The sequence below is a fragment of the Apteryx rowi genome, unplaced genomic scaffold (genome assembly GCF_003343035.1).
Source record: "Apteryx rowi isolate R43461 unplaced genomic scaffold, aptRow1 scaffold_158, whole genome shotgun sequence".
Taxonomy (NCBI): Eukaryota; Metazoa; Chordata; class Aves; order Apterygiformes; family Apterygidae; genus Apteryx; species Apteryx rowi.
This window is the reverse complement of record NW_020447841.1, coordinates 211,537-239,034: the sequence shown is the minus strand read 5'-3', so window position 1 is coordinate 239,034 and position 27,498 is coordinate 211,537. Positions and strand designations below refer to the sequence as shown.

Below are 27,498 nucleotides of genomic sequence, written 5' to 3'. Positions count from 1 at the left end.
ATGAAAATTGCTCTAAAATTGGTAAAGAAATGAATTTTATAGCAAAATAAAGCAAGAACACTGGCTGGGGTACTGACAGTATCTTAAGTAATATATCACTCAATAAATCTTTTCTAATTTGAAATGAGATTTCTGCAGACTTTCCAGAAAGTTAATCAGAACTTACAGAACAATCAGTACAATGTTTAAAATAAAGAAATCCAGGCTTGAATCCAATTTCTTGACCTGTTTGCCAAGAGATATCTTTAAGTTAACTCTGCAGTGCAAACTAAGTTATTCAAAAGTTAGCCAGCTAAACTGGAAGTGGCCCAGTGTAAAACAATAAAAAAGTACGATTCAACTCAAATCGTGAGTCCACAACTAGTTCTGCATTCATTCAAACCTCATATGAAGGCTGAGATGCAATTCTGAGAATGGTTACAACTACTTTTAATACTATTATCACTTTTTTCAGTATACTGTGGAAGGACTTTGCTCTTTTCTGAGCACATGGAGGCTCATTTAAAAAAATTCACTTTGGGCTGGGCACTGCTCACACTTGTGTAYATGCTCTCCACTGCAACTAGCAGCACTACAAACTCCATGCTCTAATTCTTAATTTAAATCCTGAGCTTTTGGTTGGCCGTTAAGAAACTTGTGTAGCTTGCATTTTCTAAAAAGAAGGTCAATTTCTGCCTCATCTTGAGCAGTTTATTTTAGCAGGAGGTTGGTGGCATGAGAAGGCAACTATGTATTTTCTTATAGTGACAGAAGCTGGTAATAGTCAGTCATCTGTAATGACYGGCTAATCCTCATTTTTTGAATTAGTGAATGAATTCAAAACAGTGGGACTACACTGGGACTATAGGAAAATTAATGGAGTTAGAGCTTCAGTAAGACAGAAATCCAGATTTTCAGATGCCAGAAAGGTAAGTGCCCACAACAAGTAGCTACTGCCATACAGAAGCCGGCCACTCCAACTATTTATCTATCCATGACCACGTAGTTCACCATATGCAAGCTGAATATCCTGTTGTGACAGAAGCTTACCCTAAAATTGCTGATCTTATTCATTAGTGGAATGAGTTTCAAGAAGAGGTCTTTAATTTTTTTAGACTTTAGAGAAACTACTAATAGCATGTACATTCATTAGCTTTGCCCTCCACCTCACATCATATGGCAATATAAACAGAGAAATTCAGGGACTAGTAGACCATAAGCATCCATTAATCTGTGTCTATGCTGGAGAAATCCAAAATGATTCAGGAGATCTATTCTGAAGATCTGCTAGGTATTAATTTAAATGAGTTCACTAAAGAGCATAAGTTTCCCTAACAAGTATATTCCCACTGATTTTTTAGGGGTGCAAAATTCAGCTTCAAATTCCCTGCCTCTTGATACTGTCTCCTTTCAAAAGATGGCTACATGATAAATGAGCAGCTTGATAGGGAAATGTTTTTGGACCATCAGACAAGTCCACAATGTTGAGAAAATTACTTGAAGTGTGTATAAAGAGGCAGAGCAAAGATAATATAAGGCCACCCATAGAGAGTGCAATTTAAGCCATTTTACAGTGATTCATTTAAATGAATAGCAATGATACCGCCTGGATTCCAAAAAGAGAGAAAAAATTTGCAACCAAATAATATCAAACTTAACAGGACTTTTTTCTTTTTCTTTTCTTTTTTTTTTTAAAAAAAAGGTGAGGCAAGTGATAAAAACCCCAAAGTAGCTTCTCAGCACTTCTAGCTTTACAGAGTAACCATAATATTCAACTTTTGGCAAAGAAACCATGTTTAAGTTTTGTTCTGGAACATGTTGTGCTTTGCAAGCTTTCCCTTATACTTCCAAAAAACCAACCAAGACCCTGTGCAAACTACTCAATGTCAGCAATTACCTACTCCCCTCGTTTTCGGAACACAGAGAACCTTGTGTTCCATAAGCAGCTAATTCATAGCCTCCATAACAGCATATTGCTTATTTCATAACTTCAGGCAATGTCTGCAGCAAACTATAATTCTGCACTCTCAGAAGGAAAATAAGATCACAATTTCTAATTGATCTGAAGTTGTTTTTCTTTGAAATGTGTTTAAATATCCAGGTTGCCAGAATATCTTCCAGGAATGTGATTTTAAAGAAGACAGATTGTAACTGTTTTTCCTGGCTATACTACAGGAAACAACAGCAAGATCTTATTTTAAGTTAGTGCACTTTTCTATTTCTAAGCAAGAAATTAACTGCAATCCCTTTCACAAGAAAACGTCAGTAAACAAAACCTCTCAAGCCCATAACAGCAGTAACGCATTTCTACAGAATCTTTCATCCAGAATTATCAAAAAGAATAATGCAAGTACAGATTTGCATTTTGTTTACATCTCTGCACACCACATGAACACAATTCATATACTATGATAACTTAAAATCAGTACCAGTGTAAGTTTTTCTTTACCTAAAATGAGAAAAATCATCACACTGCAATATCAGCACTTATGCTCTATATAAATACATTCAGAGGACATTAGAGTCCAGTGGTTACAACAGTCTAGAAACTGGGATATCTGGATTCAACTCCTGCTTTGCTATAGTCTTCTTGGGCCACCATGGGAAAATCATTCACAGGAAAAGGCACAGGATAATTATCTGCCATATGCTCACATCTTTCTATCAACAGATATTTTTCACAGTGTTCACAGGGCTGGAGCGTTACAACAACTTTAAAGGCTTCAGTTTCTTAGCAGCCAGCACTTAAACATCCTACAGGCTGCAGTTTCAAATCAATCACTGTAAACCCACATGCCATCTACTTGTCATCTTATTTTCACAGGTTCTTCTCATTGCTCTCCCCCAAAGCACCACTGGAACAACTTTCTGGAGTAATCTACTTGAAATCATCATTTTGGGGCGTAAGCAAGCAGTAAAGACTTAGCATTTCATGAAAACAATTCAACTCAGGAGCACTTTTGTCATGGCAAATGAAACCAAACAACTTACAGGCTTTGTGTGCTATGCTAGCTATTATGTATAATAGATAATAAAGTTTGTATAAAGCAAAATTTGGGATACTCAGATTTCATTTTTTTAGTGAGAGATGGTAGAAATTGAACACAAATTAAATTAGCCCATAAATGCTCAGCTGAAATTTCAGATACCTGAAAGTCTTGAAATGCCAAGAAAGTACACAGGAGGTGAACAATATTCATCTATTATATTGAAATCTAACTCTGCTTTAAGAAAAAGCACATTACATTTAGTAATTACAGTTTCCCATTATTTCTTCTGCTGGCCACACAAGGTGATTCTTGATTAATGATTACATACCTAAGGCAGTTCTAAAATGAAAACAGTATATATATTTTTTTAATACACACAGAACACTTCAGCATTCAGCTAGAATGAATGCACCACCTCCTTTCAAGTATCATCATCTGAAAAAGGAGAGGACTCTTCTTTCAAAAGCTACTACGAATTATGCCTATATCCTGCTGTGTGACCAGTAAGGGACAGCTGATCTTTGTACATTAAGGGTGCTCTGGAGGTGCAGATTTCTGCAGTTTCAAAAAAAGAAAAAAAAACACCTGATATGGCTGAGAAACTGAGATGGAAGATAGCAGGGAAACAGACACACAAGCATTTAAAGAACGAGCAAAATAAGGAAAGGTTTTGAAACTAGTACAGGCCGAAAGTTAGACCAGTAAAGAATAAAGAAAACATAGATTGAGCTCTCCTCCATGTGGGAAAATTAATATTTTCTTTGAAAATTACCATGTGTGCAAAGATATTTCTTTGCCTCACCAGTATCTTGTGAAGAAAAGAACCTGCAGGGTCCCAAACTTAAGCTAATCATTATGGTAGAAAAATTACAATTATAAATCGTAACAGAATTCACAGCCTAGAATTTAATCAAATCTGAAACAGCATTATCAGACAGAACACTTATTTCTAACTGACCTTCTGTAATCAGCTAATTCAAAAGTCTGTTCTGCTTGCATATTCATAAGCAATGACTGACTTGCTACAGAAAAATGAATTATCATGGCTCAACAACTTGAATTCAAAGGGCACAATACGATGAATTTAAATGTATTCTCAATTCAGGAAGGTTGTGCTAGATTTGATCTTTTCTTTTTAAAACTTGTAAATGGGTTTCTAGAAAGCTAACAAGCTGCTGCCTTCAAGCCAAGCCATTTCTTAGTATTCTGGACTTTGTGTGAAAAAGTGGAGTATATTCTGCCAGTATCTTTACACATAAGGGCCAGAATCCTTTAATTTTTGCTAGTTTCTCTAATAACAACTTTTTTTTTCAAATTTTACTACAGAATTTAGTAAAGTATGATTATATTTTGATTAACTGAAGCAAAAAGAGTTGTAACTACACTGATTTTATCTGTTTGCTGGTTCCTGTTACAGTATTCTCAACACCAACATGAGTATTCTGCTCCTAAACATCCAAATAAAGACATTCTGCCTTCATACGGCCAGCTTGGGACAGCCAGCTTTATATTTTTGGTTTAAACTAACAACTACTTGAAAAATCACTACGATGAACTGGAATTTATTCTACTACCCTTACCACTAGCAAGGTCTTTACTTCCTGCCAAAGCAGGTATACCATATATAAATACATGAACATATTTAGCTGTCAGTGTCTGGTAACTGGCAATCTGACATTATGCCAGAGCACATACTTTCCTGCCAATAGGACATTACCTTTCAGGGCTTCACCCTGAAGAATCTTTCATTTGCTCAATCACTTTGCTTCCCCAGGCAACTATTAGTGATAAGAGAAAAAAGGAAGTTGCGCTCCTTGGAGAAAAAGGTGATGCGTATCAATATGCTGGGAAGAGTCAGGGAAGTAGATGATGGCATTACCAAATTAACCTTACTGACTCCAAAAAAGCACTGCTGACAAAAGCATTCTTAGTTTTAATTGCAGTGTAATATACTGAGAAAATACCGTTCTCTCCAAGTGTTTTCTATAATTACCTTTCTCACAATTTCTAGAAACCCTTTATGTCCTTATACAGAAGTGGAATAATAATAACATGCTCTAAAAACAGAGGACATAGTACTAGATTTAGATGTCTTTAGAACAAGTAGTGGAATATTTGTCAGGCTTAGCTTCTTAAGTGACAACTGGTGGAACGTCTCTGAAAATTGATAGGAAAGACAAGGCAAAGGAGCAGCTTCTGTTTTGTCTTTAGGGACTGCAAGTTGCCCTGCCCTTGCGAAGATATCCAGTGGCATGAACAACCGATGTCAGGAGGCAGCAAGTCATAGACCCAACTGATTCATCGCTTACGAGAATACTTATAGATCCAGTGATTCCAGCTATCCCTTGAAGAATACTTGAAGGCCCTTTTTCCTCATATTTGATGGCTAGCATAGCCACACAGTTCATGAATTTACATTTTTCTCTTGTTCATGTCAGTAGACTTCACTTATCCTTAAGGCAAGATGTATTAGTACAGGGTAGAGTGACACTGTATCACTTCACAATCAGCAGTCTTCCCCCCAGTTTTCTCTTTTCAAAGACAGTTAAGAGGAATAAAGGAGATAGTTCATTGAACTGGACTCCAAGGCAACATTTTCTTTTTGAGAATGCAACATCAGCAAAACACCAGAACATAAAATTCTCCCTCTGCTACAGACATAATGTAGGTGCCACTTTAAGCCCATTAAAATCAGTAAGGCCTGTAAATTCTTTATTTTTGATTCTCTACATTTGAGTATTCTGATTCTCTATTTTTGACTAAGTACAAAGAGTCCAGGCTATCAGAGGGCAACAAAAATATAAGAGGTTTAATGCTCAGTGCAATCCTGACTTACTATGGCTCCATGAAAGGAAGTCTCAGGTAGTAACACATAAATAGGGAAAGCAACACCAGACCCAGAAGAACAGGTGGTAAGCCAGGCACTGGTGCATCAGAAACAAATCTTCACATACAGCAAAATGGAGCAAATGGAAATTACCAGAAAGCTTGCATCAAGTTAGGTAGTTCATTCAGCTGCCAGACTCAGAAATGTCTATCTCAGATTTCCTTATGGAATATTGATATAATTGAGACTGCTCATCCTCCCAGGCACAAGCTTGAATTCCACACAACTGAAACACTTTGATCAGATATTCTCATGGCCTAAAGAATAAATGGGCTGAAARATCATCAGATGTCAAAATGTGATTCCAGGGGACAAATAAATCTAGAAACGTTCTGGGATAAGTCCCACAGTTGTTAAGTGCCACTGATTGCCTAGCACTACTAAAGTTAAGGAGTTTGCACATGAAGTCAGGCAAAAGTTCTGGAGAACTGAAAAGAATATCAGAAAGCTGAAAACGGAGAGTATCTAATGGGACCAGTAAATAAAATAAAATAAAGCACAAAATTAAAAAGAATTAAGAAATAAAACAAGTTTGAAAGGCATTCAAATGTCAGCTATGCAAAGGGCTGTTACTGAGTGATGTATGAAGAGAGTAAATTGGCACTGGCTACCTTACAGTTCTTTGACTTTATACAGATTACAGGTTTAGGCAYAGCCTGAGCTTTGACTTGTGCCCCAACTCACTGACTATCTGCTTAGCTATTCTTCAAACCCCAGACCAGATGCCAGTCTGCCCTACCTCTAGTCTTTTAGGTCTCGAAGGACTGTAGGGTCAGAGAAGAGTGAGGCTGCAGAGACGAACCTGAGATCCCTCCTGCCATGCAAGAACTCTGGTCACTACGAGATGACAGATGATTTTGTTAGTGCTCATACTTCAGCTMTCAGCTAAAACTAACACCTACCTATATAAGTGCTCCTCCACCCTATCAGGGATTCAGGCTAATCTATGTGATTTGACATTAGAGGAGTAAAAGAAAGTACTCATTCAGACAGGCACTTGGTTTTAGTAAAGAGACAGCAGACACTCTCAAGCCCAGTAGCAGCTACACCCCAGCCAAGAAATGAAACTAAATTCAACCGGATTCAAGAGAAGATCCAGAAGCTCAAGAAGCTAATGCTCTGGGCTCAAGTTTAAGTCAAACAGACATAGCTTGAAAGAAACATGAGACTGCATGTCTTTTTCAGCCCTTACATTAAGATTTAAGCGTTATTCTGGTCCAAAATTCTGGCCCATTTAACTCTATGATCATGGAAAAGATGGTCATACTCCTATAATGGATGAAAATAATCATTTTTTTTAATTGCAATAGTATGAATAAAAAGCCATGAAATCATTTTCCTCATTTTACCAGCACAGAATGATTAAATTTCTTATCAGATCTATATTAGCTAGCATGGCAGCAAAACATTTTCTCTCACTTTGACATCCTTCAGTCAAATGCATCCATGCACATTCTTACTGCTTTCCTAAATCTAATATTTCCTGGACTGGAAAAACTAGATTTTTCATAACAGCTAATGTTCTAGATTTTCCACATTCTAAGGAGAAATTGCATTATCAAATATAAAGAAGCCTTTGACAAAAAAAAAAAAAAGAAACATTTCCTTACTAAGCCCTTTAGTGAGAACAAATAGAATGAATTTTGCATTCTACAATAACAAGCTTTAAGAAAGAAAGACAAGGCTACCTGGCTTACCAGATATTTTCTTCCCCCCAAATTAAATATGGACAACAGCACCAAACTGTGGACATTTATCAATTTATGGATTAGCAAAACTGACAACTCATTTTAAGGGAGCTAAAAGCTAATAAAACCACTTACAGCACTGGATAGCTGCAAATTTTTTATTAATCTTTATATTTGGGGCCAGACACAAGAAGTAGAGAAACTGAAGGTAAAAAGTAAACACTCAACATTAAAAAAAACACTGGCAAAACCGCCATAAGAGAAGCAAAAACCTTTAGATTAAGAGGATGAAAAAAGGGTTAGGAGGTATAATCAAAGAAACTATTTATTTCTGTTCAGGGAAGTAGACCTAAGTTTTGTAAATAAATAAAACTGCATCAGAGAAAAAAACTGTTTAACCATTAATTTTCTTCATAACAATGACAGGTAAGACTCCATAGTTTTGGCCAGTTGCTTGAATTTAAAAACAGATAACAAAAAAATATATGAGGGAGCACTAGCTCAGAGACAGTGCCACTTTTTATACAGAGGATACACCTCAAGGGTGCTTGCAGTGAAGCAAAGCTAACAAGTCTGTACACAGGAGGACTCATTCAGGAAATGCTACGCATCAATGCTACACGCTTCTTCCCTGTAGCAGCCTCACGTCTCTCAGCAGAGGAGGCCGAAGTACAGCTATTCGCAGTGAATCTTCTTTAAAGAGAGTGTTTCATCTGGGCCTCCAAGTCCCAGGGAACATTCCCTTACTCTTCAGAGGGTGTGGGCAGGAGGGAGCGATCAACCTAAAACTTTATGATTAACTAAAGCAGAATTTCAGAACTCAGCAGATTTCTCTTCTTCCTACACTTTGGAATAGAGAGCCAATTTTTGTAAGTTATTCTAGGAAGTGATGATGAAACTTTGGAAAAGAAAGTGACGTAAATATATACAATGATTTTGTGTGAGTGGAAAATAACAAAGATATACAAGGTAGCTAACACCTCTCAGCTTCGCAAATATTAACAATTCTGGACAAAGAGAGGAGAAATAAAAGGGGAAGATTAGAAGAGAAACTCAGAAGACTAAACAAAGCAGAAAAAGGAATAATCTACCGAAGTAAAAATGCCTTGAAGGAAGAGGAGATGGTGAGAGGCAAAACATGTTTGCTGTCATCTCTCTTGCATTCTTCCTTCCAAACTGTTTGCCGAGCCTCCATCTCTAATCACACCACAACACAGACCCCGAGGACATCGCCTGCCCTCAGCACCTTGCACCTTTCTCAGCAGAACCTGCGCAACGCAGGCCTCCCGCTGCCTGCGAACAAGCGCAGCAGCCCAGCCGCAACTCCTGCTTTGGGCATTTCTCTTTTGAAATCCAGTAAGGCAAATAAAAGTCAGCTTGCCTGTGGGTTTTCTATGAGACCTCTTTCTAGTTAGGTTAAAGAAAGAAAAGAGGATTCACTAGGGGAAATACGTGGAGGTCAGGCACTCAAAACAGACAAAAAAGACATTCAAAATAAGATTCTTTCAGGTTTGGTCTATATAGGAATGTTATACTGGCATAGTTCTGTCCTTTAAAAACACGGACAAAAATACACACCATAATGGCAACAATGATAATGATACCAGCAAAAAGGTCCATATGCTGGCAGAGTTCCTGAACAAAATTACTCTTTTGATGGTGTAAAACACAGCTTTGCAGGAAGGAGGATTGCCAGCACTGCCACTGTGGTGTATCCATGCCAGACAAACTTCAGCCTGACCTCAGTGACTAAACGCATGTGAAGAATCTAGCCCTACATATAGGTTACCCTATACACACACATCCCATATGTACGGATGGATAGGCAGGATTGATACAGAAGGATGGGAATAAAAAGGTCCAGAATTCACATTTGTTTTAGAAAATTCTACAGTGAATAGCACCGAGTTATAAATAATCAAACACATCATTATATAAGTCATGACATGACTGAGAAGGGAACACAAAAAAAGTGAATATGAAGAATTTCAAAATAAGAAGGTAGCTTCTAATAAAATAAAGGATCCAACCCTGCATTCTGTTTCACTTGCAAACTCCCTATGTTCAATTTAAAAAAAAAAAGATAACTAAAAGCTTTTAGTATGAGAGTGGCAGGTGAGTGGTCCAAGAACAGAACCTTCTGCTGACATCCCAAATAAAGCAAGCACAAGAAGCAGAAACACTAAAATACTTYAAGCTTACCTACACATTTCCTGGACAAAGCACAGAAACTCCCCTCACTTGTTTAAAGTAATGTTCTGAAAACCATCATGCTCACTGTCCTCACTTAGTGGCTTTCATACTAGGACATGTAACAAGCATCCACATTTTTGCCAACAATGCAACAGCCAGACTTTTTAGAAGAAGATAGTATAAACAGCATTATTTAATACAAGGTTTTTTTTTAAAAAAACAATGTGAGCATAGGAACAACTGATGCTGTTAAATATCTCACTCCTCTGTAACTGTTCTTCATCTACCGTCAGGCGCATGACACTGATACTTAAAGGAATCACTTCACTACCCATTAAAAGCTAACTCAACAAGACAACAGTAGTAATAATTAAGGTTTTGAACACAGCCACAGAATCAATACAGCCTTCATGACAGTCTTCATATAGCCATGTGATAAATATCCTGGAGTCTAACATCTACAAAGACACAAGAATTTAAAATAAACATTGTTCTACGCAAGACATTCTTATATAGCATGACAGCTAATATACTTGAGCAGAACAGTTGGCTGAATCAGCTGCCCAAAGACTGAAATATGTACTCGGTATTAGCAGGAGTAACAACAAAGGAGCAAGGGGAAACAATCCTTCCAGTGCTGTGCACAGGAATGAGAGTGGAGCAGTGGAGCGTTGTGGGCAGTTCTGCGATGGCAATCCCCTCCTCGCCTGTGCGTGCAGCAATCTGCACTCCCATGTACACTAACCCACAAGGACAGATTCAGCACTCACTGGGTTTCAGGAAATGCTAATGTCCTCTTGCCTCCATCCCCACTAGGGCTAATGAAGCCTTTCCGACAGCAGTGAGGGGCAGAATCATTCTGGGGCCACTAACTAGAGCCCCTGAAGCAGGATACTTAAAAATAAATAAATAAAATAAAATAAATCCTTAAACTGACAGGTAGCTTGCCTATACTACTATTGTCTCTTCTTTGCCAAACAGAATATACTTCAAAAAAAATGGAAAAATGGGGTTAACATTTTGCATAAGCACTTCAATCATTAACTGGCTCACATTAACAATCAACTAGGCTAACATAACAAACAATTCTTGTTACTCAAACTGGCGTCATTGTAATGAGCTCCAAATTAATCTCATCCGTACACAATCACTAATCTTGTTTTGTGCCAACTGAATTTTTAATCAGAACAGAATGAATCATAGGTTGTTTTTAAAATACATTTCTAATACTTGTCATCCAAAACGAATAAACACTACAGAGGAGTAGAACGTTTCTATTTACATTCTAAGAAGCTGATTTTATTTATGCATACTATACACACAAGTATCAAATGCATACTATAGCTGGAGATATTTTTAATGAAATTAAAAGAATACATATGTTTATTTCTAGTAATGCTTTGAGCATGAATAAAATCATGCATCAAGAATTTTGCCTCTTTAGTATAATTACAACAGTATGACAAACCAAACTAAAAGGAAGCATTGCACCTCTGAGATATAATACCAATCTTGACACCATTCTAAAAAAATCAGGATATACACATTCATAACACAGTATGACCATACTACATCCATATGTAGTATCCATATCCAGTATGACCATACTACCATCTACAGTGCCTGTAATGAAACATGTATTTTGCAGTGCTGAACTGAGACTCAACTAGAGTTTCAAGCTGATTTTAGCATTTGTGCAAGATACAGAAGCAAAGTTGAGTTACAACAAGCATTTTGACTCAATTTTGTAATTCTAATACCAATTTAACAAAACAGTTGATTAGCTGCTAACATATAAGGACAGGAGTGCTCAATACATCACACTCCTTTGCTAAAAAGCAGGCCCAACTATTTAGGTATTCTTTGAAAAAAATCATAATACAAAGTCTTCACCTTACAGCATCTACTTTTTAAAGTGCATTATTTCTGGAATCTTGTTTTAGCTGTCTAGCTGCTTAACTAAACACCTGTTACAGCATTTAGATAAAACTTAACTTGAAGGTCAGCCTATGGTTATGGAAACTGAATGAAAGACTACAGTTATCTGCAGTGCAGCCATTCAAATTTTTTTGGGGAAGTCTACTGACAGCCTACATTAAAGCCACACATGCTAGAGTACATGGTTCTCATTTTTAAGCTAAACATAATGCCTAACTCAAGCCATATAACAACATGTGATGACTTCTGCTTGAAAAACAAGACATTCAGGCAGCTGAGAACAGTGAAGCAAGGCTTAATGTCAGAATTCCCCCAGATCCAGTTGCATTTACTATTTGCTTGGAGACTCTTTGGACAGTACTCCTACTTTAATACAATTTACATGCTTTTATGAATTGTAGATTCAGTTTTGATTGCCAGCAACTAGTACGTCAGAAGTATATGAAGATTGCTCAAGATTAAGAGCATTAAATTATGTTCAATGTGCTAATCAATTTTTACTTACAGTTAGGAGAAAAACGTTAACACAATAAAAATTCTACTAATATCTTAGAATTCAATTAAAATTATCTTCATTAAACAGCTATGAGATCTGTGGAGAAAAGCAGTTATTCAAATACATAGCATAGTAAGAAAATTACTGTTAATGTAATATTCTAGAGAAAACAAGTTTGCAAGCCATGCTGAACATGAAAAGGCAAGTGCAGAAGGGAAAATACAACACCATAGCTGCAAAGAGGAGATAACAGGCTCTGATAACATCAGGAGGGACTGCAGGAGAAAGACCAAGGACCTTATTAAAAAGGTTACATTTACCTAGTGAATATTATTCCATGGCATAATTACCAAAGGAGAGCTGTTCAGTTGAAAAAATTTTAGGGGGATTGTTTTAAATTAATTTTAGAATAGGCTAGTTAGTATCTTATTATGCATCAAGGGGCAAATGACTCTTCAAGTTGCTTTCTAGTGAAGAGGACAGGAGGTTTGTGCTGTGCTTAAGCCATGACAGAAGAAAACGTTGTTTATGAACAATGTAAGAATAAAAGAAAACTAAGGATGTTTTTAATCCTTACAGGTTTTCCACAAGATCACTAATAATAGGCCCTCTCTTCACATGAGAAATATGGCACTGCATCACACTTAGCAATCTTCTTCATATGAATGGCATTTCTGCAAGATCCCCAAACTTCTCGCTGAGTAATTGCTATCTCATCTGCTATTTGTTATTCATTTCAGCTTTTCAGAGTATTAAAAAGGTGCTCCTCTTCACTTAAGAACTGCAAAAACAGGTGCTACTACGAATACTTCTCAGGAAGTTGTAACATTGTGAAATAATAAAACAGAAAAAGGGGAAAATAGGAGAACATGTAAATTAAAGATTGTGACAACAATTTTAGACTTGTCAGATGAAGTAAAACTTTTTCTATAAATAAGTCAAACAAGATAGCCATTTGGCAGCGCCATGACAAAAGGCAAAGCATATCCACCGTTCAGTAACACGCCTCAGGTAGAAAGATGAAAAAAGCAGAGGTACGAGGCTTTCCAAAGGAGATTGCAAGCTTAACAGAAAAGTGATCAGAGAAAGCAACAAAATAAGATATTCACCTTATAAAAACTGTTACGTATGCTACAAAAAAAAAATTATTAAAAATAATTAAGACTATGCAATTTCTCAAGATTACTTGATATCAAGAGAATAAATCTAAACACAGAAACAGCACATCTGTCATTTCATGTGTCAAGCACTAAATTCACTCCATGGCCACTGCTTCATGTTCCTCCACCACAACACCTGTACCTCAGAGAAAACAGTACAGAATGACAGTCTCTGACTTACTTGGGGAACTCACATGCCCAATGCAATTGCTCAGCTGCACTAGGCACATGCTCTACACCAGGAGAAGCCCAATTAAAAGACATTTCCCAGCTGTATGTTTTTGCCAGTGACTCCCATCCTTGCAGACAGTCTAAAATGCAGTCAGTTTTCCCACCTGCTGCACGAAGTTACACATGCCAGTACTTCAATGCGTCAATTGCTTTTTTGATCAACTCTCCAATAAAAGCTGAAATTTTTGAGAAAAAAAATGGAAATGAAATGACGACCTGCTCTGTCAGTCACAGAGCAGGAATTAGAGTAGAGCTCTATTGCAAAGGCATACTTGTCTGAAACAACCACTAAACTCTATACCATAACCACCGGATACTGGCACTGGATACCAATTAGAATAAATAAGCCCAAACCCTGTTGACACCTGATACTGTTGACCCAGAAAACAGGGCTGCAGGTCTGCAAAAGCAGCAGAAAAGAGCCCAAAGGCAGGGGAGAGCAAAGAAGGAAAAAACCCTGGGTATCAGAAATATCTTGATACAGCTTTAGTTGCTACTAGTAACTTCTCAGAGAAAAGTATTTTAAGTACATAACTGATGTCAGCTTCTTCAAACAAACCTTTATCTATTGAGGCTCATTTTGAGCAAGCCAACACTATGTTTGGTTTCAGGTTGTGGTGATTTTTCTTCCACATTAATAAAAATGTGCAAAAAATTTTTTTTCCCCAATTAAGTTAATTTTTGACACTGTCACCTTTTCAAAGTACATTTCTTTGTCTTTATGGCAGTGCTACCCCATATGAGAAGACACCTTTTCTCGACAGAGTGGTGCCAACAACAAATGCACAACTGGCTTTACCCTTCCTCATGGAAAAACAAAACCGACACCACTACACAAAATCAGGTTACTTTTTCTGCAACTAAATGCTTTTTAAAGACACAATTGATGTTTAATACTTCTTGCAGAAAAAAGCAGATCTTTTAAAATGGTCCGATGTTAAACAGAACTTTTTTTAAAGAAACTCAGAATAGTTATTGTAAATGTCATCTTGTCTTAATTAAAATACCATAAGAAATAAAACCACATTTATAGATTCAACTTAAATCATGGTAGAAGACAACGTGTTTACATTCACATGACAGTGAGATAACAATTTTCTTTAATCTGCATTGTTAGCAAATTCCTGCTGCAGAATCTATTCTCAAAAGCCAAGTGTCTTTGCAAAGTATAAGGTTCTCAAACAGTGAAGTACTCACATGCAAGGCAGAAGGATCTGGCAAAAATTCAGCATCCTCTCCAAAGATAAAATCTGGTGGCAGGTCAGGATAGTGAGCATTGAAAATTATATCCCCTGAAAAGTAGTAAATAAAAACATTGTTTGCACCTTTGTGTGTGCTTATAAATACATAAATATTTTATGTAAGAGTGTGTATAAATATATGTGCTTGTGTGTGTGTGTGTGTGTATACAAACACACGTAACATATATATAAAAAAACTTGATATCTGTACTAAATATATTTTATATACATATCTATACAATTTTTACAAAAATTAACATACAAGACAATTACCAGGTATTTTAGGGGATGAAATTAACTTCTTGAGGCACTGCTTCTTCCTCCTTCGCAAGCATTGAAAACATGAAATATATTATTGCTTCAGATCTCAACTGGTAATTCAAACACTATTGAGGGTTGCCTCAAAATACTGAGTCAGAAAAGTGATCTCATTTTAAAAAAGCACCTCCTTTAGAGTACTGTGCTTTGCACATTAAGTAGAACTCAGATGTAAACTATCATCAAAACCAGGATTTTCAAAATACTGGAGCCTTAAAAACTAGTGGCACTTACTCCCTCTTCTCCTCCACCCCCCCCCCCCAACACTCAGAAGGAAGAAAAAACTATTCAATAGGAATCATTCCAATTATCCAAATTCTGACCAAGAGGAATACAGTATTCTGCATTTAAACTGAGAAAATAAAATTAAGTAAAATTATAAAACTTCATCATAGCCTGCCACTGAGTTCTCATCTTGCCAGTGTCAYGAAATATACAATTACTTGCTGAGGCAATAGTTCAAAAATAAAAAGGTGTATTATTTTCCTAGTAAACATACTTCAGAACTAACATATGTCAAGAGGAAATGAGAATGTGAGCTTAAAAAAAACCCCCTATGATGAGCTGAACAAGGGCCACAATTCAAGAAAAATTGTATCTGGTATTACTTCTCTACCTCTGAATTGCTCTTTCCTCTTTATGAAGATATGAAAGAGTAACTCTAACCTTTTTCATAGAGCAGATTTGTTAGGTAGTAGACATAAGAAGAAAGAAGTCAGTATCTACTATGTATTACCACTAGTTTAAAATCCACACATAAAACTAAAACCAGTGTGRTAAGCATTATAAAAAATTCTGTTTAGAGAAAGGAAAATCATTTTTATCTTGTTTTCTTCTTCTAAATGATGAATAAGAAGCTGGAGAAAATATAATCTTACACAGCTGCATGCTCTCTTCAGTGATGCCACCATCTCAAGATATTCAACATGACAATTTTAATTGCTATTATTCTGCGTACCTCAGCTCTGCTTGACAGCAAGGATGTTGTAAAGATTAATTTGCAGAGGGTGAAGGTTCAGGACCAAGAAGCCAAGGGCTTTGGGGTAGGCATGCTCCACCGTACGTGCCAAAAATCATGAACTCACTGATAATGTGACCTAGTAGAGCAGTGTGGCTTTCTCCTATCTGCACACCTACATTCCTCCACAAACATCAGGAGCATGCCCAAGTATAGGGTACGGGAAACAGTGAAGGTCCCCCAGCTGAGATACTCAACACAGCTGACAAAAACTCAAACTTTTTCTTTTTTTATTTAAAATAAGAACAAAACAGGCACCACTCTTACAGAAAACTACTTAAAATTATAACATGAAATGCACATACATTAAATAACAGGAAATGAATACTAGATTGGCTAAACTGTAACACAGCAACGAAGAATCCAGAAAGCTACTGTATGCTAGACTGGGTATTTACCATGCCACCATAATTCAATCCTTTTCTTCATATTCACTACAATCACGAAGTCACATACTACTCCTTCCAGCATCCCCATCACTTTCCATTTACAAAACAGACAATTCTTGGGGCTGCTGAACGAGACAGCACCCTAATATATCCTGYTGACTGGGCTTGGCTTCATGGGTTAAGAGGTGAGTTATGAATAACCCAGGAAATAGCACAAAGAAAAAGCTAGGCCTATGACTTAGGTAGCTGGGAGGAAAGGACTGTATCTGTGTTCTTGCCATGAAGTTCTTGAAGTATGTTATGCTAAATAACTCATTTAACCCATACTTTTCATATTAATTGCTAATTGCATGCTCTTCATTCTYTGGATGCCTGCTTTAAGAGAGCTGATGAAACAGAGTACACACAAGTACAACTCCGCTCACTAGGAACTACACTCCAACTAGACGAATATTACAAAAGGCTGTGTAGAATAAAAAAGCAGAACCAAAAGGATCAGTCACAAAATGAGTGCATATTCTTACACAATACCTTTATATTTGTCTTGTGAAAAAAATTAATTCTAATACAACTTTACATCATGAGGGGTTTGCAAGACAGACATGTCCACAGCAGTGAGCAAACCTTAAGAAAGCTGTGACAGCAGATGCAGCAGGAAGGTTCAAGCCAGTACCAACTCTCTTTCCTTTGATTGCTTTCACTTCTACAGCAACCAGAAGTGAAGAGAATTTATATCCCCTGGAACATCATAATATACAGTGTCTAAGTATGAATGTAAATTAAAAAGGAACTACACCCTAAAAAGCAAACACAACAAAACACAAAACCTGTTGTTCTCATTTTCTAACAAAACAAGAAACATAACATTTAATAAATCATTAATACCCTCMTTCCTATAACACCATAGCTGTTGTCAAACACAAACCCTAACTGACTCTGCTACAAATCATACACACACAGACTGGGCGACAAATAATAAAAAACAAAAAAAAATCCTGAACAAAATGGTGGTTCCACTTCAGTGTAAGCACTTCAGGAAAGAGCAGTGCTTCTTCTCTTTTATAGGTGGTAAACTGTGCATTTCTGGCAACCTCAGAAAGTTTTCAGTCTCTAAATTAAATACAGCATCCTACTATTAAAGATGACAAGCTTTTGACCTTAAAACAGTTTTTCCTCTTCTAGTTAAGAAAAAAAACCAGGATCACCTCAGCCAAATTCTCTGTTAAGTCTCGCATCTGAAGATATTCAGCTAGTTGTTGCTAAAAGGAAGAAAGAAAAAAAAAAGTCCCTTCTTTGATAACACACATTCACCTATGCTTAAGGTCTCTGTATCTTTTCTGCTTCATCCTCTCCCCTTCCATATAGTTCCTCTCATGTCTTGTCTAATTTGTGATGCTAGGACACAAACAATGACACCTTTGGCTCTAGAAAGCTTAGGTATCAACAAACCAACAAACGAGCATTAACAGTTATTTTCAGAAGCTATTTATTCTCAACAAAACATACAGTTCCAAGTTAGACTAAAAGATGAGGGGAAACAATTCTGTATTTCAGTTTTGCTCAAGTTCTTGTTAAATACTGAAAACCCAGAGAAATTTAAACTGTAATTAACAGTTTGCATGGCTAGGCTATAGAGCATAAAACAAAAATGATTTTTTACATTCAAATAAAAGGCATTTAAGCAATCACAATGGCATAGTCCACAGCAAATCCAGTTTGACTTTGCATAAATATTAACCCTAGTCTCTGCAATGAGTTTACTAAGCCTAAGGCGTTAAACACTTTGAATCACCAACTCTGTATTTTTTCCTGACCAAGAAAAATTATCCAGTTTTTAATGACTAGGGKTTTTTTTAATATTTACATTATATTATTTGTGGCTTGCCCTCTTCAGATATAATTGTGCTGGATAAAAACAAAATTTTCAACCAATAAAGCTATTTGCAAAATTATTGTGTTCAGAGTTTGAGAATGGTCACCATTTCATTTTGAAAGCAAAAACACCCCAAAATATTGCAACACTGATTTCCTCCTCATTTCACCAAAATGAAACAAATAGCCCTTCATTACATCTCCAACACTTGAATGTGTACTTCTGCATAACTTTCAACACTTTATTCGCCATTACTCCCTTGATGGAAGGCAAGATGTGTGGCATTCTGCAAAGCCATTGATGACCATTTCAATTTAAGAAATGCAGGCAAAATCTTCACACTCAGACCATATTTACCTCATTTTTATAGTTATACTGGCCCATAATTACTTCAGTGGAATTACATTTCCAATTAGATGCTGCTACAGAATTTAAAACTATTTCAATAAAGTTAAAGGCATGAAGTTAAATATAAATTTAGAAGGAAAAGGATGTTTTATACATCTTTATACATCTTCTCATTATCCAAGATTACTTTCTCTTTGTTTTCTCTCCTCAGGCAAACAGCATTAAATTGTGAAATATTTTACTCTACAAGCTTTCAAAGGAAAAGTTAATATGCTCCCAACAGACAAAAAGATGGGAATATCAATACCTAAATCTATCATTTCTTTGAAAACACACACACTATTCTTTTTTTTCCTAATTATTTAATCAAAATGCATAAGTAAGTCTAATACAGGGTAAGGGTTGACTATAAGCAAGATAGGTGCAACTCAAACTTAAATGCTTATAGTCGCCTTCCACTGGTCTATTTTAGACAGTTTTACTCTCTTGATAACTTCATTTTGGGGTATTTTTTTTCTTTCTTTTTTAACCTTAATGTAATTTTACTAGTACTGAAAGATGTGATACTTAGCGTGCCACAGAATAAACATCCCTGTTCACCTAAAGAACAGATAAAATTTGAAAGCAACATATTAGTTGAGCTCCTAAAAATCCACAAACTCTACTATTGAAAAAGATATCCCTACCCTTCAGCTTCTTCTGGCTTCAAGAATTTCTAAGTTAGTGCTAACCACATATAATAAACATGTGTGTCCACTGCAGCTTAGAATAAGACCAATCTGAATGCAATTAATTACCTGAAGGGTATCAATACATTTGGCTTTTAAACAAAACAAAACAAAAAAATCCAGAAGCAACTTGACCATGGTATGCATTCACAGATATTTGGGAGTAATGTTGAAGGCAAATGACCAATACTGTATGCAGAATTTGTTTTGGGGAAAAAAAAGAAACTGCCCTTGTTGAACATTAAAAAGAATAGACAGTAAGTAGAATTATATTATTCATGTATTCAGAATGCTAGCCCATCTCCTCTTCTAGCCACATGAATTTTAGACAAAAATGCTGATCAGTTCCCCGAGTCAATAAATTCTTTCCTGAAACAGTCCTGATTGTCTTTACAGGTAGAAACGGAATCGGTTATCTAAACTTCCATTCACYATGATTTATAACCAAGATACCAACTCATCACAGTCAGCACTACAAAAGCGTTTAAATTAACTAGTGTAGACTGCTGACTTGTCACTGGATTCCACCTCAAAGATTTCTGCTCTACAGACTCTAAGACAAATATAGCAATAGGATACTTGTGGAAGCCCTTATTTATTGGTTAGCAGAAACAGGAATAGGTCTCAAAATGGCAGTACACACACAGCCTTAGCAAACACAGAACTGCTACCAGAAGGAGATACAAGAGTAGTTCCCTTTTTGCTGTGGTGTTGCTACTACCAAGCTATCCTACTCTCAATTACAGGAAGATAATTATGCCTCAGAAGCTCCTCTTAAATGATCTGTTGAAGCAGTTCTGCCCATATGAGAGGACAGCCACCCTCAAAGGGTGTCTGGGGATGCTGCAGGACACCTGCTCACCTGAACATAAACAATAATGCTATTATAGTAAACCTAGTATAGCTTAAAACTTTTCACAGGTTGTTTAGCAAAAGTCAGAAATACTCCTGAAGCTGAGACACAATACCTGGTAGCAAGAAACCGTAATGATTTAAGCTTAGTTTTCCACTTCACATGTTAATCATGGTACCAGAAAAAGTATGGCACAAAAGTCAGTATTAGAGACTCAAAGACAACATATTTTAATAGAGAGACAGTTTGAAAAAAGGTATTTGATAGCATAAAACACCTTCCTTCTTTGTACCTCTGACACTCCGAAATAAAACCCTAGTTACCCTCCTACATACAAAGCTGAAAGGGAGCCAGTTTCCATGAGCTTGGTTCAGTTGTGTAACCATAGTTGTTTAGTGCTATCTGAGATGCCTTCGGGCATCTGAGACATCTATGGCAGATACGACACAAGGATTTTCTGAGAGACCAGGGCCCTTTGGGTCAGCAGCTGAAAAGGCCAGACAAGATAGCCTAGGGTACCTCGAACAGCATTAGACACCTATGGTTAGGCAACTGAATCCAGTCCCACTTATCCAATAAAGAAATTGTAAGAAAAGAGACAGGATTTGCAGGGTGAGGCTTTTTGGGAGGTGGGGGGCTAAATCTGTAAAAATTGAATAAAAGTCAGTCCAAAGGGTTTTTAACTGAGGCTGTCCTGAGCTGGATCCCAAACTGAACAAGGAGGCATTGGTACTATCTTAGTTTTTAGCACTTATTTACTTGGGCAACCACTTCTCAAAAATATTAGTACTAGAAGAGAAGAGGACATAGAAAAGAACAACAGATAATATAAACGGAGATAAGATCTTCATAGAGATGAAAGACAGGCAACACTGCAGAAGTTATAACAGAGAGAGACACTGGGTAGGGGAGAAAACGTAAGGTGAAAATGAAGACCAAACACATGCAAGCAAATGGACTGTAGACAAWCACTAATAACTGGAGCCCAAACAGGAGTAGAAGGGAAGAAGAAACAGAGGAGGAAGGCCCTGAGACGATAATAATAATGTGAGGGCCTAGCTAACACCTCTTGAACCCCAAGCTCCACAAATCCATGCTTTTACGGATATAGTTGTAAGGCCATTTCTCTTGATGCAGAAACATACTAATAAAGTCTGGGAAAAAAAATCTGTTAATTACTTGCTCAAGAGAGGTCCAAAACACAAGCAAAAGGGACAAAAACAAACAAACAAAAAAACACAGAAAATCTAGAAGTGAGAGAAAAGTAAGGGAAGGGAAAAACTGAAACATTTAGAAGGGTAAAATAATGTAAACTCTGTGTTCTAAGAGCAAATAAACACAATAAAACATCAGACTATTTCTAGAAGTTTTCCATTAGTGCCATTCACTAATTAATGAACAAGTTCCCCCAAAAAAGAGGATTCATCACTTCAGCCACTTAAAGTAGAAAACATATTGCCAGGAATAATCTTTGGTACTTTGCATGACCCCCACTACCCTCCCCCCCCCCCCCCCCCAAAAAAAAAGAGAGAGAGAAAGAGAGAGAGAGAGAGAGAGAGAGAGAGAGAGAGAGAGAGAGAGTGTCACATTTACCACACACAAGTTCAGTGTTAGCACTGAAGTAAAATCTCAACTATAGCACCCAGAAAGTCCTTACTACAAGAACCTCAGAAAACCACAACCTATGCAAAACAACCTATTGCTGCACAAAAAACTAACGTGTGCACTGCAGCAACCCAGTTATGCAAATCTTAAATCATACAATAATTTGCAAAATCATTGTTACATTTACAGGTAAACATTGGTGTTTACTGGCACAATAAACAGTGATTAACAAATAAACTAGAAAAGCAGCTTTTAAAAGGACAAGAAGGTCATGCACTCCTGTATATTTTTCATTTTGTTTCTAATTACTTCCTTAAAGTGGAAAGCCACAGGAAGACTAGATGAACTTATCGAAATAGATCCATCAAAGGCAGAAAAGCAGATGCAATGCTATACAGAATATTATGGGGATATTCTTAAACTAGCTAGTGGGGCAGTGAAACAGCGATTTCCTGCTCTAAGGCCCATAACTAAAATGAATAAGAGCCCAGGAAACAGAAATCAGAAGCAAAAAAAAGAAAAGCTAAGCTTCAAATGAGACAAAAGAAACATTCTTCAGGATAAAGGAAACCAAAGTGGTGACAGTAGAACCCAGAGCTGTAATCCACTCACATAAAAAACAGTGAAAATCAGACAGAAGATGAAAACACTATAGTTCAAGAGGCCACAGAGAAGAACAGTGGCATCACAAGGGCAACACATTGTTTAATCACCGTTAAATTCCAGATGACAGCACTCAAGGACAGAGAGAGAGGGGGAGGCATCAGTGCCTGGGAATTAAAAAAAAAAAAAAAAGTGAAGGGAGGGGGAAAATATCAGGCTCCCTTAGTCACAAGAAGCAGTGGAAGCTTGAATGAAAAATGAAAGTCAGAAATGAGACACAGATTCCAGGGTAAATCAGAAACAAGACACGGATTCCAGGGTTCACTGGAGCAAAAGTGCAACGTTCAAGGAATTGATTCTTAATGGCATGTTTTAATTAGGAATATCATTCAAACAACACTATTAGGGCTTACAACTCTGTTTATACTGAGAACTTATGCTTTGACGTTTACCTTGATGTTTTAGCAAGGAAGACCAATAATGCCAGTAAGAATTACAAAACACTGCCTCAAAAAAGGTGAATACTTCTCCAGAAAGGATACCGACCTGTATTCAATAGATACGGTTGTTCAGTTAGCAACAAAGGACATACTTGCTTACCATCTAGAGCAAGCTTTGTACTTGTAACATTGATTCAACCTCTTATTAGACCTTACACTCTTAACAGAACGTCAATGACACTCAGTCTTCTTGGAGTTAAAACTCCTTTTAATGTTATGGAAAACAATCAGTATGACAAACCAATTTATTTCCAACATTGACATAATACATAAAAATGTTGAGATCTCCAAGGCTGCATCTTGACTGGAGCTGAGTAACTGTTCAATATAACATTCCAGCAGCTCAGAATCAATGCAAAAGGTGAATATGACATCTGAAAAAAATGATTAAATTTCTAATTGGATCTCAAGAAAATGTATTAACATTACAGACAAGCCATTCTTAACACACAGATGTTCAATGTTACAGAAGCTAACAAAAAGATCATTTTACACTACAGGTAGTCAGCTACTACATTGCCTGCATGTACATTTTCTCCTTTTTCAAAAAACAGCAGTGAACCTCCTGGTCTTTTGGAAAACAGGACTGTGACTATGCAGTTATACTTCCCTAAAGTAGTACACCAACAGTTTTCAACACACTGGGATTAGTATTGGGGTATTTGTACAGTGGCAGCAGTTATGATTGATGATATACAAAGATCTCATCTGTTGCAAAGAGGATGTAATGCAAACCACAAAGGAACACGCACTTCAGCCTGTATTTGGCTCCATGTAGTGAAGACCATACACTGGAGATCCTGAACATTTTCAGCCACTCTTTTTATTCTGGCAGATTTCGCAACCTTCCTTTGCAGAAATACTCTGCCCTTGAAAGATAACATATCTAGCAACAGCCTACAACGGAGTATCTATGGATCTCTGGTTGCATACCACAGCAGTCTTCCCCTATCGTCGTTATACAACACAAAATTATTAAAGTTTTCTTGAATCTGCTGGCATCACTATTTATTCCACATGCTGTAAGATGGAATGATGTATAGCATTTTCAAACATGTAATGCTGAAATACAGAGAAGAATTATTACTTGAATTCACTGCTATTATTAGGTACCTCTGGAAAAGAACTTTTTTTTTTTTTACTTCACTATTCAGTTGGTCATAACAATAAAATATACAGCATGATTAAACTGGGTGATTTTGTTCTTTGGGATGTGGAGAAGAGTGCTAGCATGCTTCTGTTATTTAACTGCTTGTGTGATATTCAAATCATTGGAATTGGTAAAAAGAATCATAAAAAGTTGATTTCTTGATATTGAAGTCTAATATGTACTCCATAAACAGATTTCTAGGTACTGCAACCAGACTATTGTCATTTAACAGTCTGTATGCCCATGTCCTCACACATGGGCATTTTAGTTTACTAACTTTCTTTTATGAACCCAAGAACAAGTCTAGCCTCTACTTAAAAACAGAAAAAGACTTAAAGCTCTCAAAATACAAGAATAGGACCCCTTAGTCTCATAAGTGAGAGCACTACTACAATCCCATAGAAAATACGATAGCATTCTCTATACCAATATGATCAAATGAAGCTTCTTCATTGCATCTCAACTGTGGCCATGTACTAAAATACATTGGGATATACACATCAAGACTTCAAAACAGGTTGAGTCTGCCACTTTATCACTTTTTTTTTTTTAATAACTTAAATATGGACAAGATTTCTACCTGTCAGAGTAGCTGTCTTTATATAAATACAGCCATTGCTTACTGAATGTTCTGAGTAAATTCATAGCCACATCTTCCTGCCTTATAATTTTATAATTGCTAGGACCTAATATTCCATTTTTATCTTTTGGAAAAGAACTATTAGTAAATATCTTAAGACATGTTTTGGTACTTTTAGAACAGATAAAATACTCATAGGAGCAGACTCCCAGACACTGGAACCTAGGTGATCTCTCACACAAACACGTGAATAAATTTACAGACCAACTTCTAGGAAAGACAGCTTTCCTTAGAAGTGGCAAATGGCAGCTTTAAAATACTTTTAATGATACAGAAGTTTGACTGTGTTGTTTTCCATTCATAAAGGAGAAAGGCTTCCAGTGTACCATGTAATATAAAGAAAAAACTACTATAGAAGGAATACAACATCATCATTAATATTTAAAATGTCTCGGAGAGCTACAGCATGCACATGATACAGTCTCAATGGATTCTAACAAGCAATAAGAAGTTTTTTAAAATGTTGAACATTTCTGTACACACTAAGAACTTGCATCTTCATGCAACATACTTCTACAGAATCACAAAATCATTGAGGTTGGAAGGCACCTCTGGAAATCATTTAGTCCAACCCTCCTGTTCAAAGCAGAGTCAACTAGAACAGGCTGCCCAGGACTGTGTCCAGATGGCTTTTGAATATCTCCAAGGATGGAGACTCCACAACCCCTCTGGGCAAACTCTTCCAGTGTTCAATCACTCTTAGAGTAAAAAAGCTTTTTCTTATGTTTAAGTGGAATTTCCTGTATTTCAATTTGTGACCATTTCCTCTCATCCTGTCGGTAGATACCACTAAGAAGAGTCTGGCTCCATCTTCTTTATTCCATCCCACCAGGTATTTATACACATTGATAAGATTCCCCTGAGCCTCCTCTTCTCCAGACTGAACAGTCCCAGCTCTCTCAGCCTCTCCTCATACAAGAGATGATTAAATCCCTTGATCATCTTCATGGTGCTTTGCTGGACTCGTTCTAGTACGTCCATGTCTTTTTTGTACTGAGGGGCACAGAATTGGAAACAGTAGTCCAGATGTGGTCTCACCAGTGCGGCTCTAAATCTAAAATTGCTAAGTTCTAAATTTAATTTCTTTTATTTGAAATTCTTCACTTCCTCTCATATTCCAGTTGTTAAAGATAAAAAAGGCAAAAAAAAAAAAAATCGATCAACCCAGTAGATAATATAGACATTAATTAGTGATTGATTATAAAAACTAATATGCTCCACTAACTCTTCATCACAAAGATCCATGCTATCCCCAAATCACATTCTTTTGCAGAAAAAAGTTGCAAGTGCAAGCAAAATTCTAAATATGTCTATGGCCAAGACAGATTATTGTTCTAAGTGGAAATCAACAGAACCTTATTATTTTTCACACGTAGATAAGCAGTAACTGATGTTTAGAAAATAATTTTCTACCTTCTAAAAACATACAAAAGCAAATTTTATTCTAATCCTTTGAACCAAAACACAGACTAATTGAAGAGTGGGCAAACAAGCATCTCCAGATCCTCCTAGAGTAAGGAAGATTTAATCATAGTACTAAATCAGAAAATCAAAGTCACATTTCTCTAATCTGGTAAGTTGTACCAATTAAAGTTCAGAGATACCTAATAAATTGATAGACTGACTTCTTTTGTCAGAGCTTAGTAAAGAATCCTCATTGAGGGAGAAAGAAAGAAAAACAAAAGAGTATATAAATCATACATATATAAAGCTAAAAGAAGGACATGAGATTGTCTTAGTCATAATATTTTATTTAAAAAATTGGGGGGGGGGCTGGGAGGGGAACTTGTGATATCTGGCCTTTAGGAGTCATGTTTTCAAATTCTTCACTATATTTAGGAAGGCTGTAAACTTATCTTAAAAAATGAAATTAGATATTCTCACAGGTTGCATGTTCTCAGAGCTGAAGCTTTAAAAAACCCAGGTATCTCAAAACTCTTAAAATAGTTAGACACACTGGAAAAAATAACCTGACAGAGAACATGGCTGCTGAAATAAGGGCCAAGATGCAATAACAACAGTTTTTAAACTTACATTTAAGTGTTTCTCCAGCATAAGGTATATGTAGCTTAAACCGATCACAGCTAGGTCCAGGGGTCAAGGACGTACACCTAAAAAAGAAGGTAAGAGAATTTGCTAAGCAGTTACAGACGGTAGCATTTACTAACATTACTCTACAAAGTATAAATGACTGACACAGTAAAGATTTTGTGAGTGCTAAAAATATTCATCTTTATAATTCTGGGAAAGAAAAAAAGGTGGGAAGGTTGCTGGAGGCCCATTCTCTTCTGATCAGCATTTCTCACCACAGCATGAGAAACTTCAGGATCTGTGCCAAGAATCTTCTTTCCTATTTTAACACAAGAAATATATGGACAAAATAATGCCCTGTTTTGAGGATATTATCAGAATAACAGCCATTAATCAGTCAAAGTCATCAAATTACTGACTTTGTATACAATTTTGCACATGACAGTTCTTTATCTATTCCATACCAAGATGGTTGCATGCTTCCTATCCCTGCCATTTTACCTATTTTAACATTTAATTTTCCTCTTGTAGAAAGTCTCACAGGAAGCCTCCAGGTGAGGAAGTTTTAGAATCTAGTACTCTAGGCTAYGGCAACTCAGCATATAAGTTTATGATCTATGAACATTTCCTATCTCCTGC

The 27,498-nt window shown here is 36.6% G+C and overlaps 1 protein-coding gene across 4 annotated transcripts in view; it reads right to left on the bottom strand.

The window, feature by feature from the left end:
* BABAM2 (BRISC and BRCA1 A complex member 2) overlaps positions 1-27,498 on the bottom strand; it is a 189,588-nt gene that overhangs the window by 141,212 nt on the left and 20,878 nt on the right. For all 4 annotated transcript variants that reach the window (XM_026059471.1, XM_026059472.1, XM_026059470.1 and 1 more), the window contains 2 exons: positions 26,863-26,939; positions 14,760-14,854 (listed from right to left, as the gene is read on the bottom strand). In XM_026059471.1, the coding sequence (XP_025915256.1) occupies positions 14,760-14,854; positions 26,863-26,939 (172 nt within the window). The remainder of the gene's footprint in view (positions 1-14,759; positions 14,855-26,862; positions 26,940-27,498) is intronic.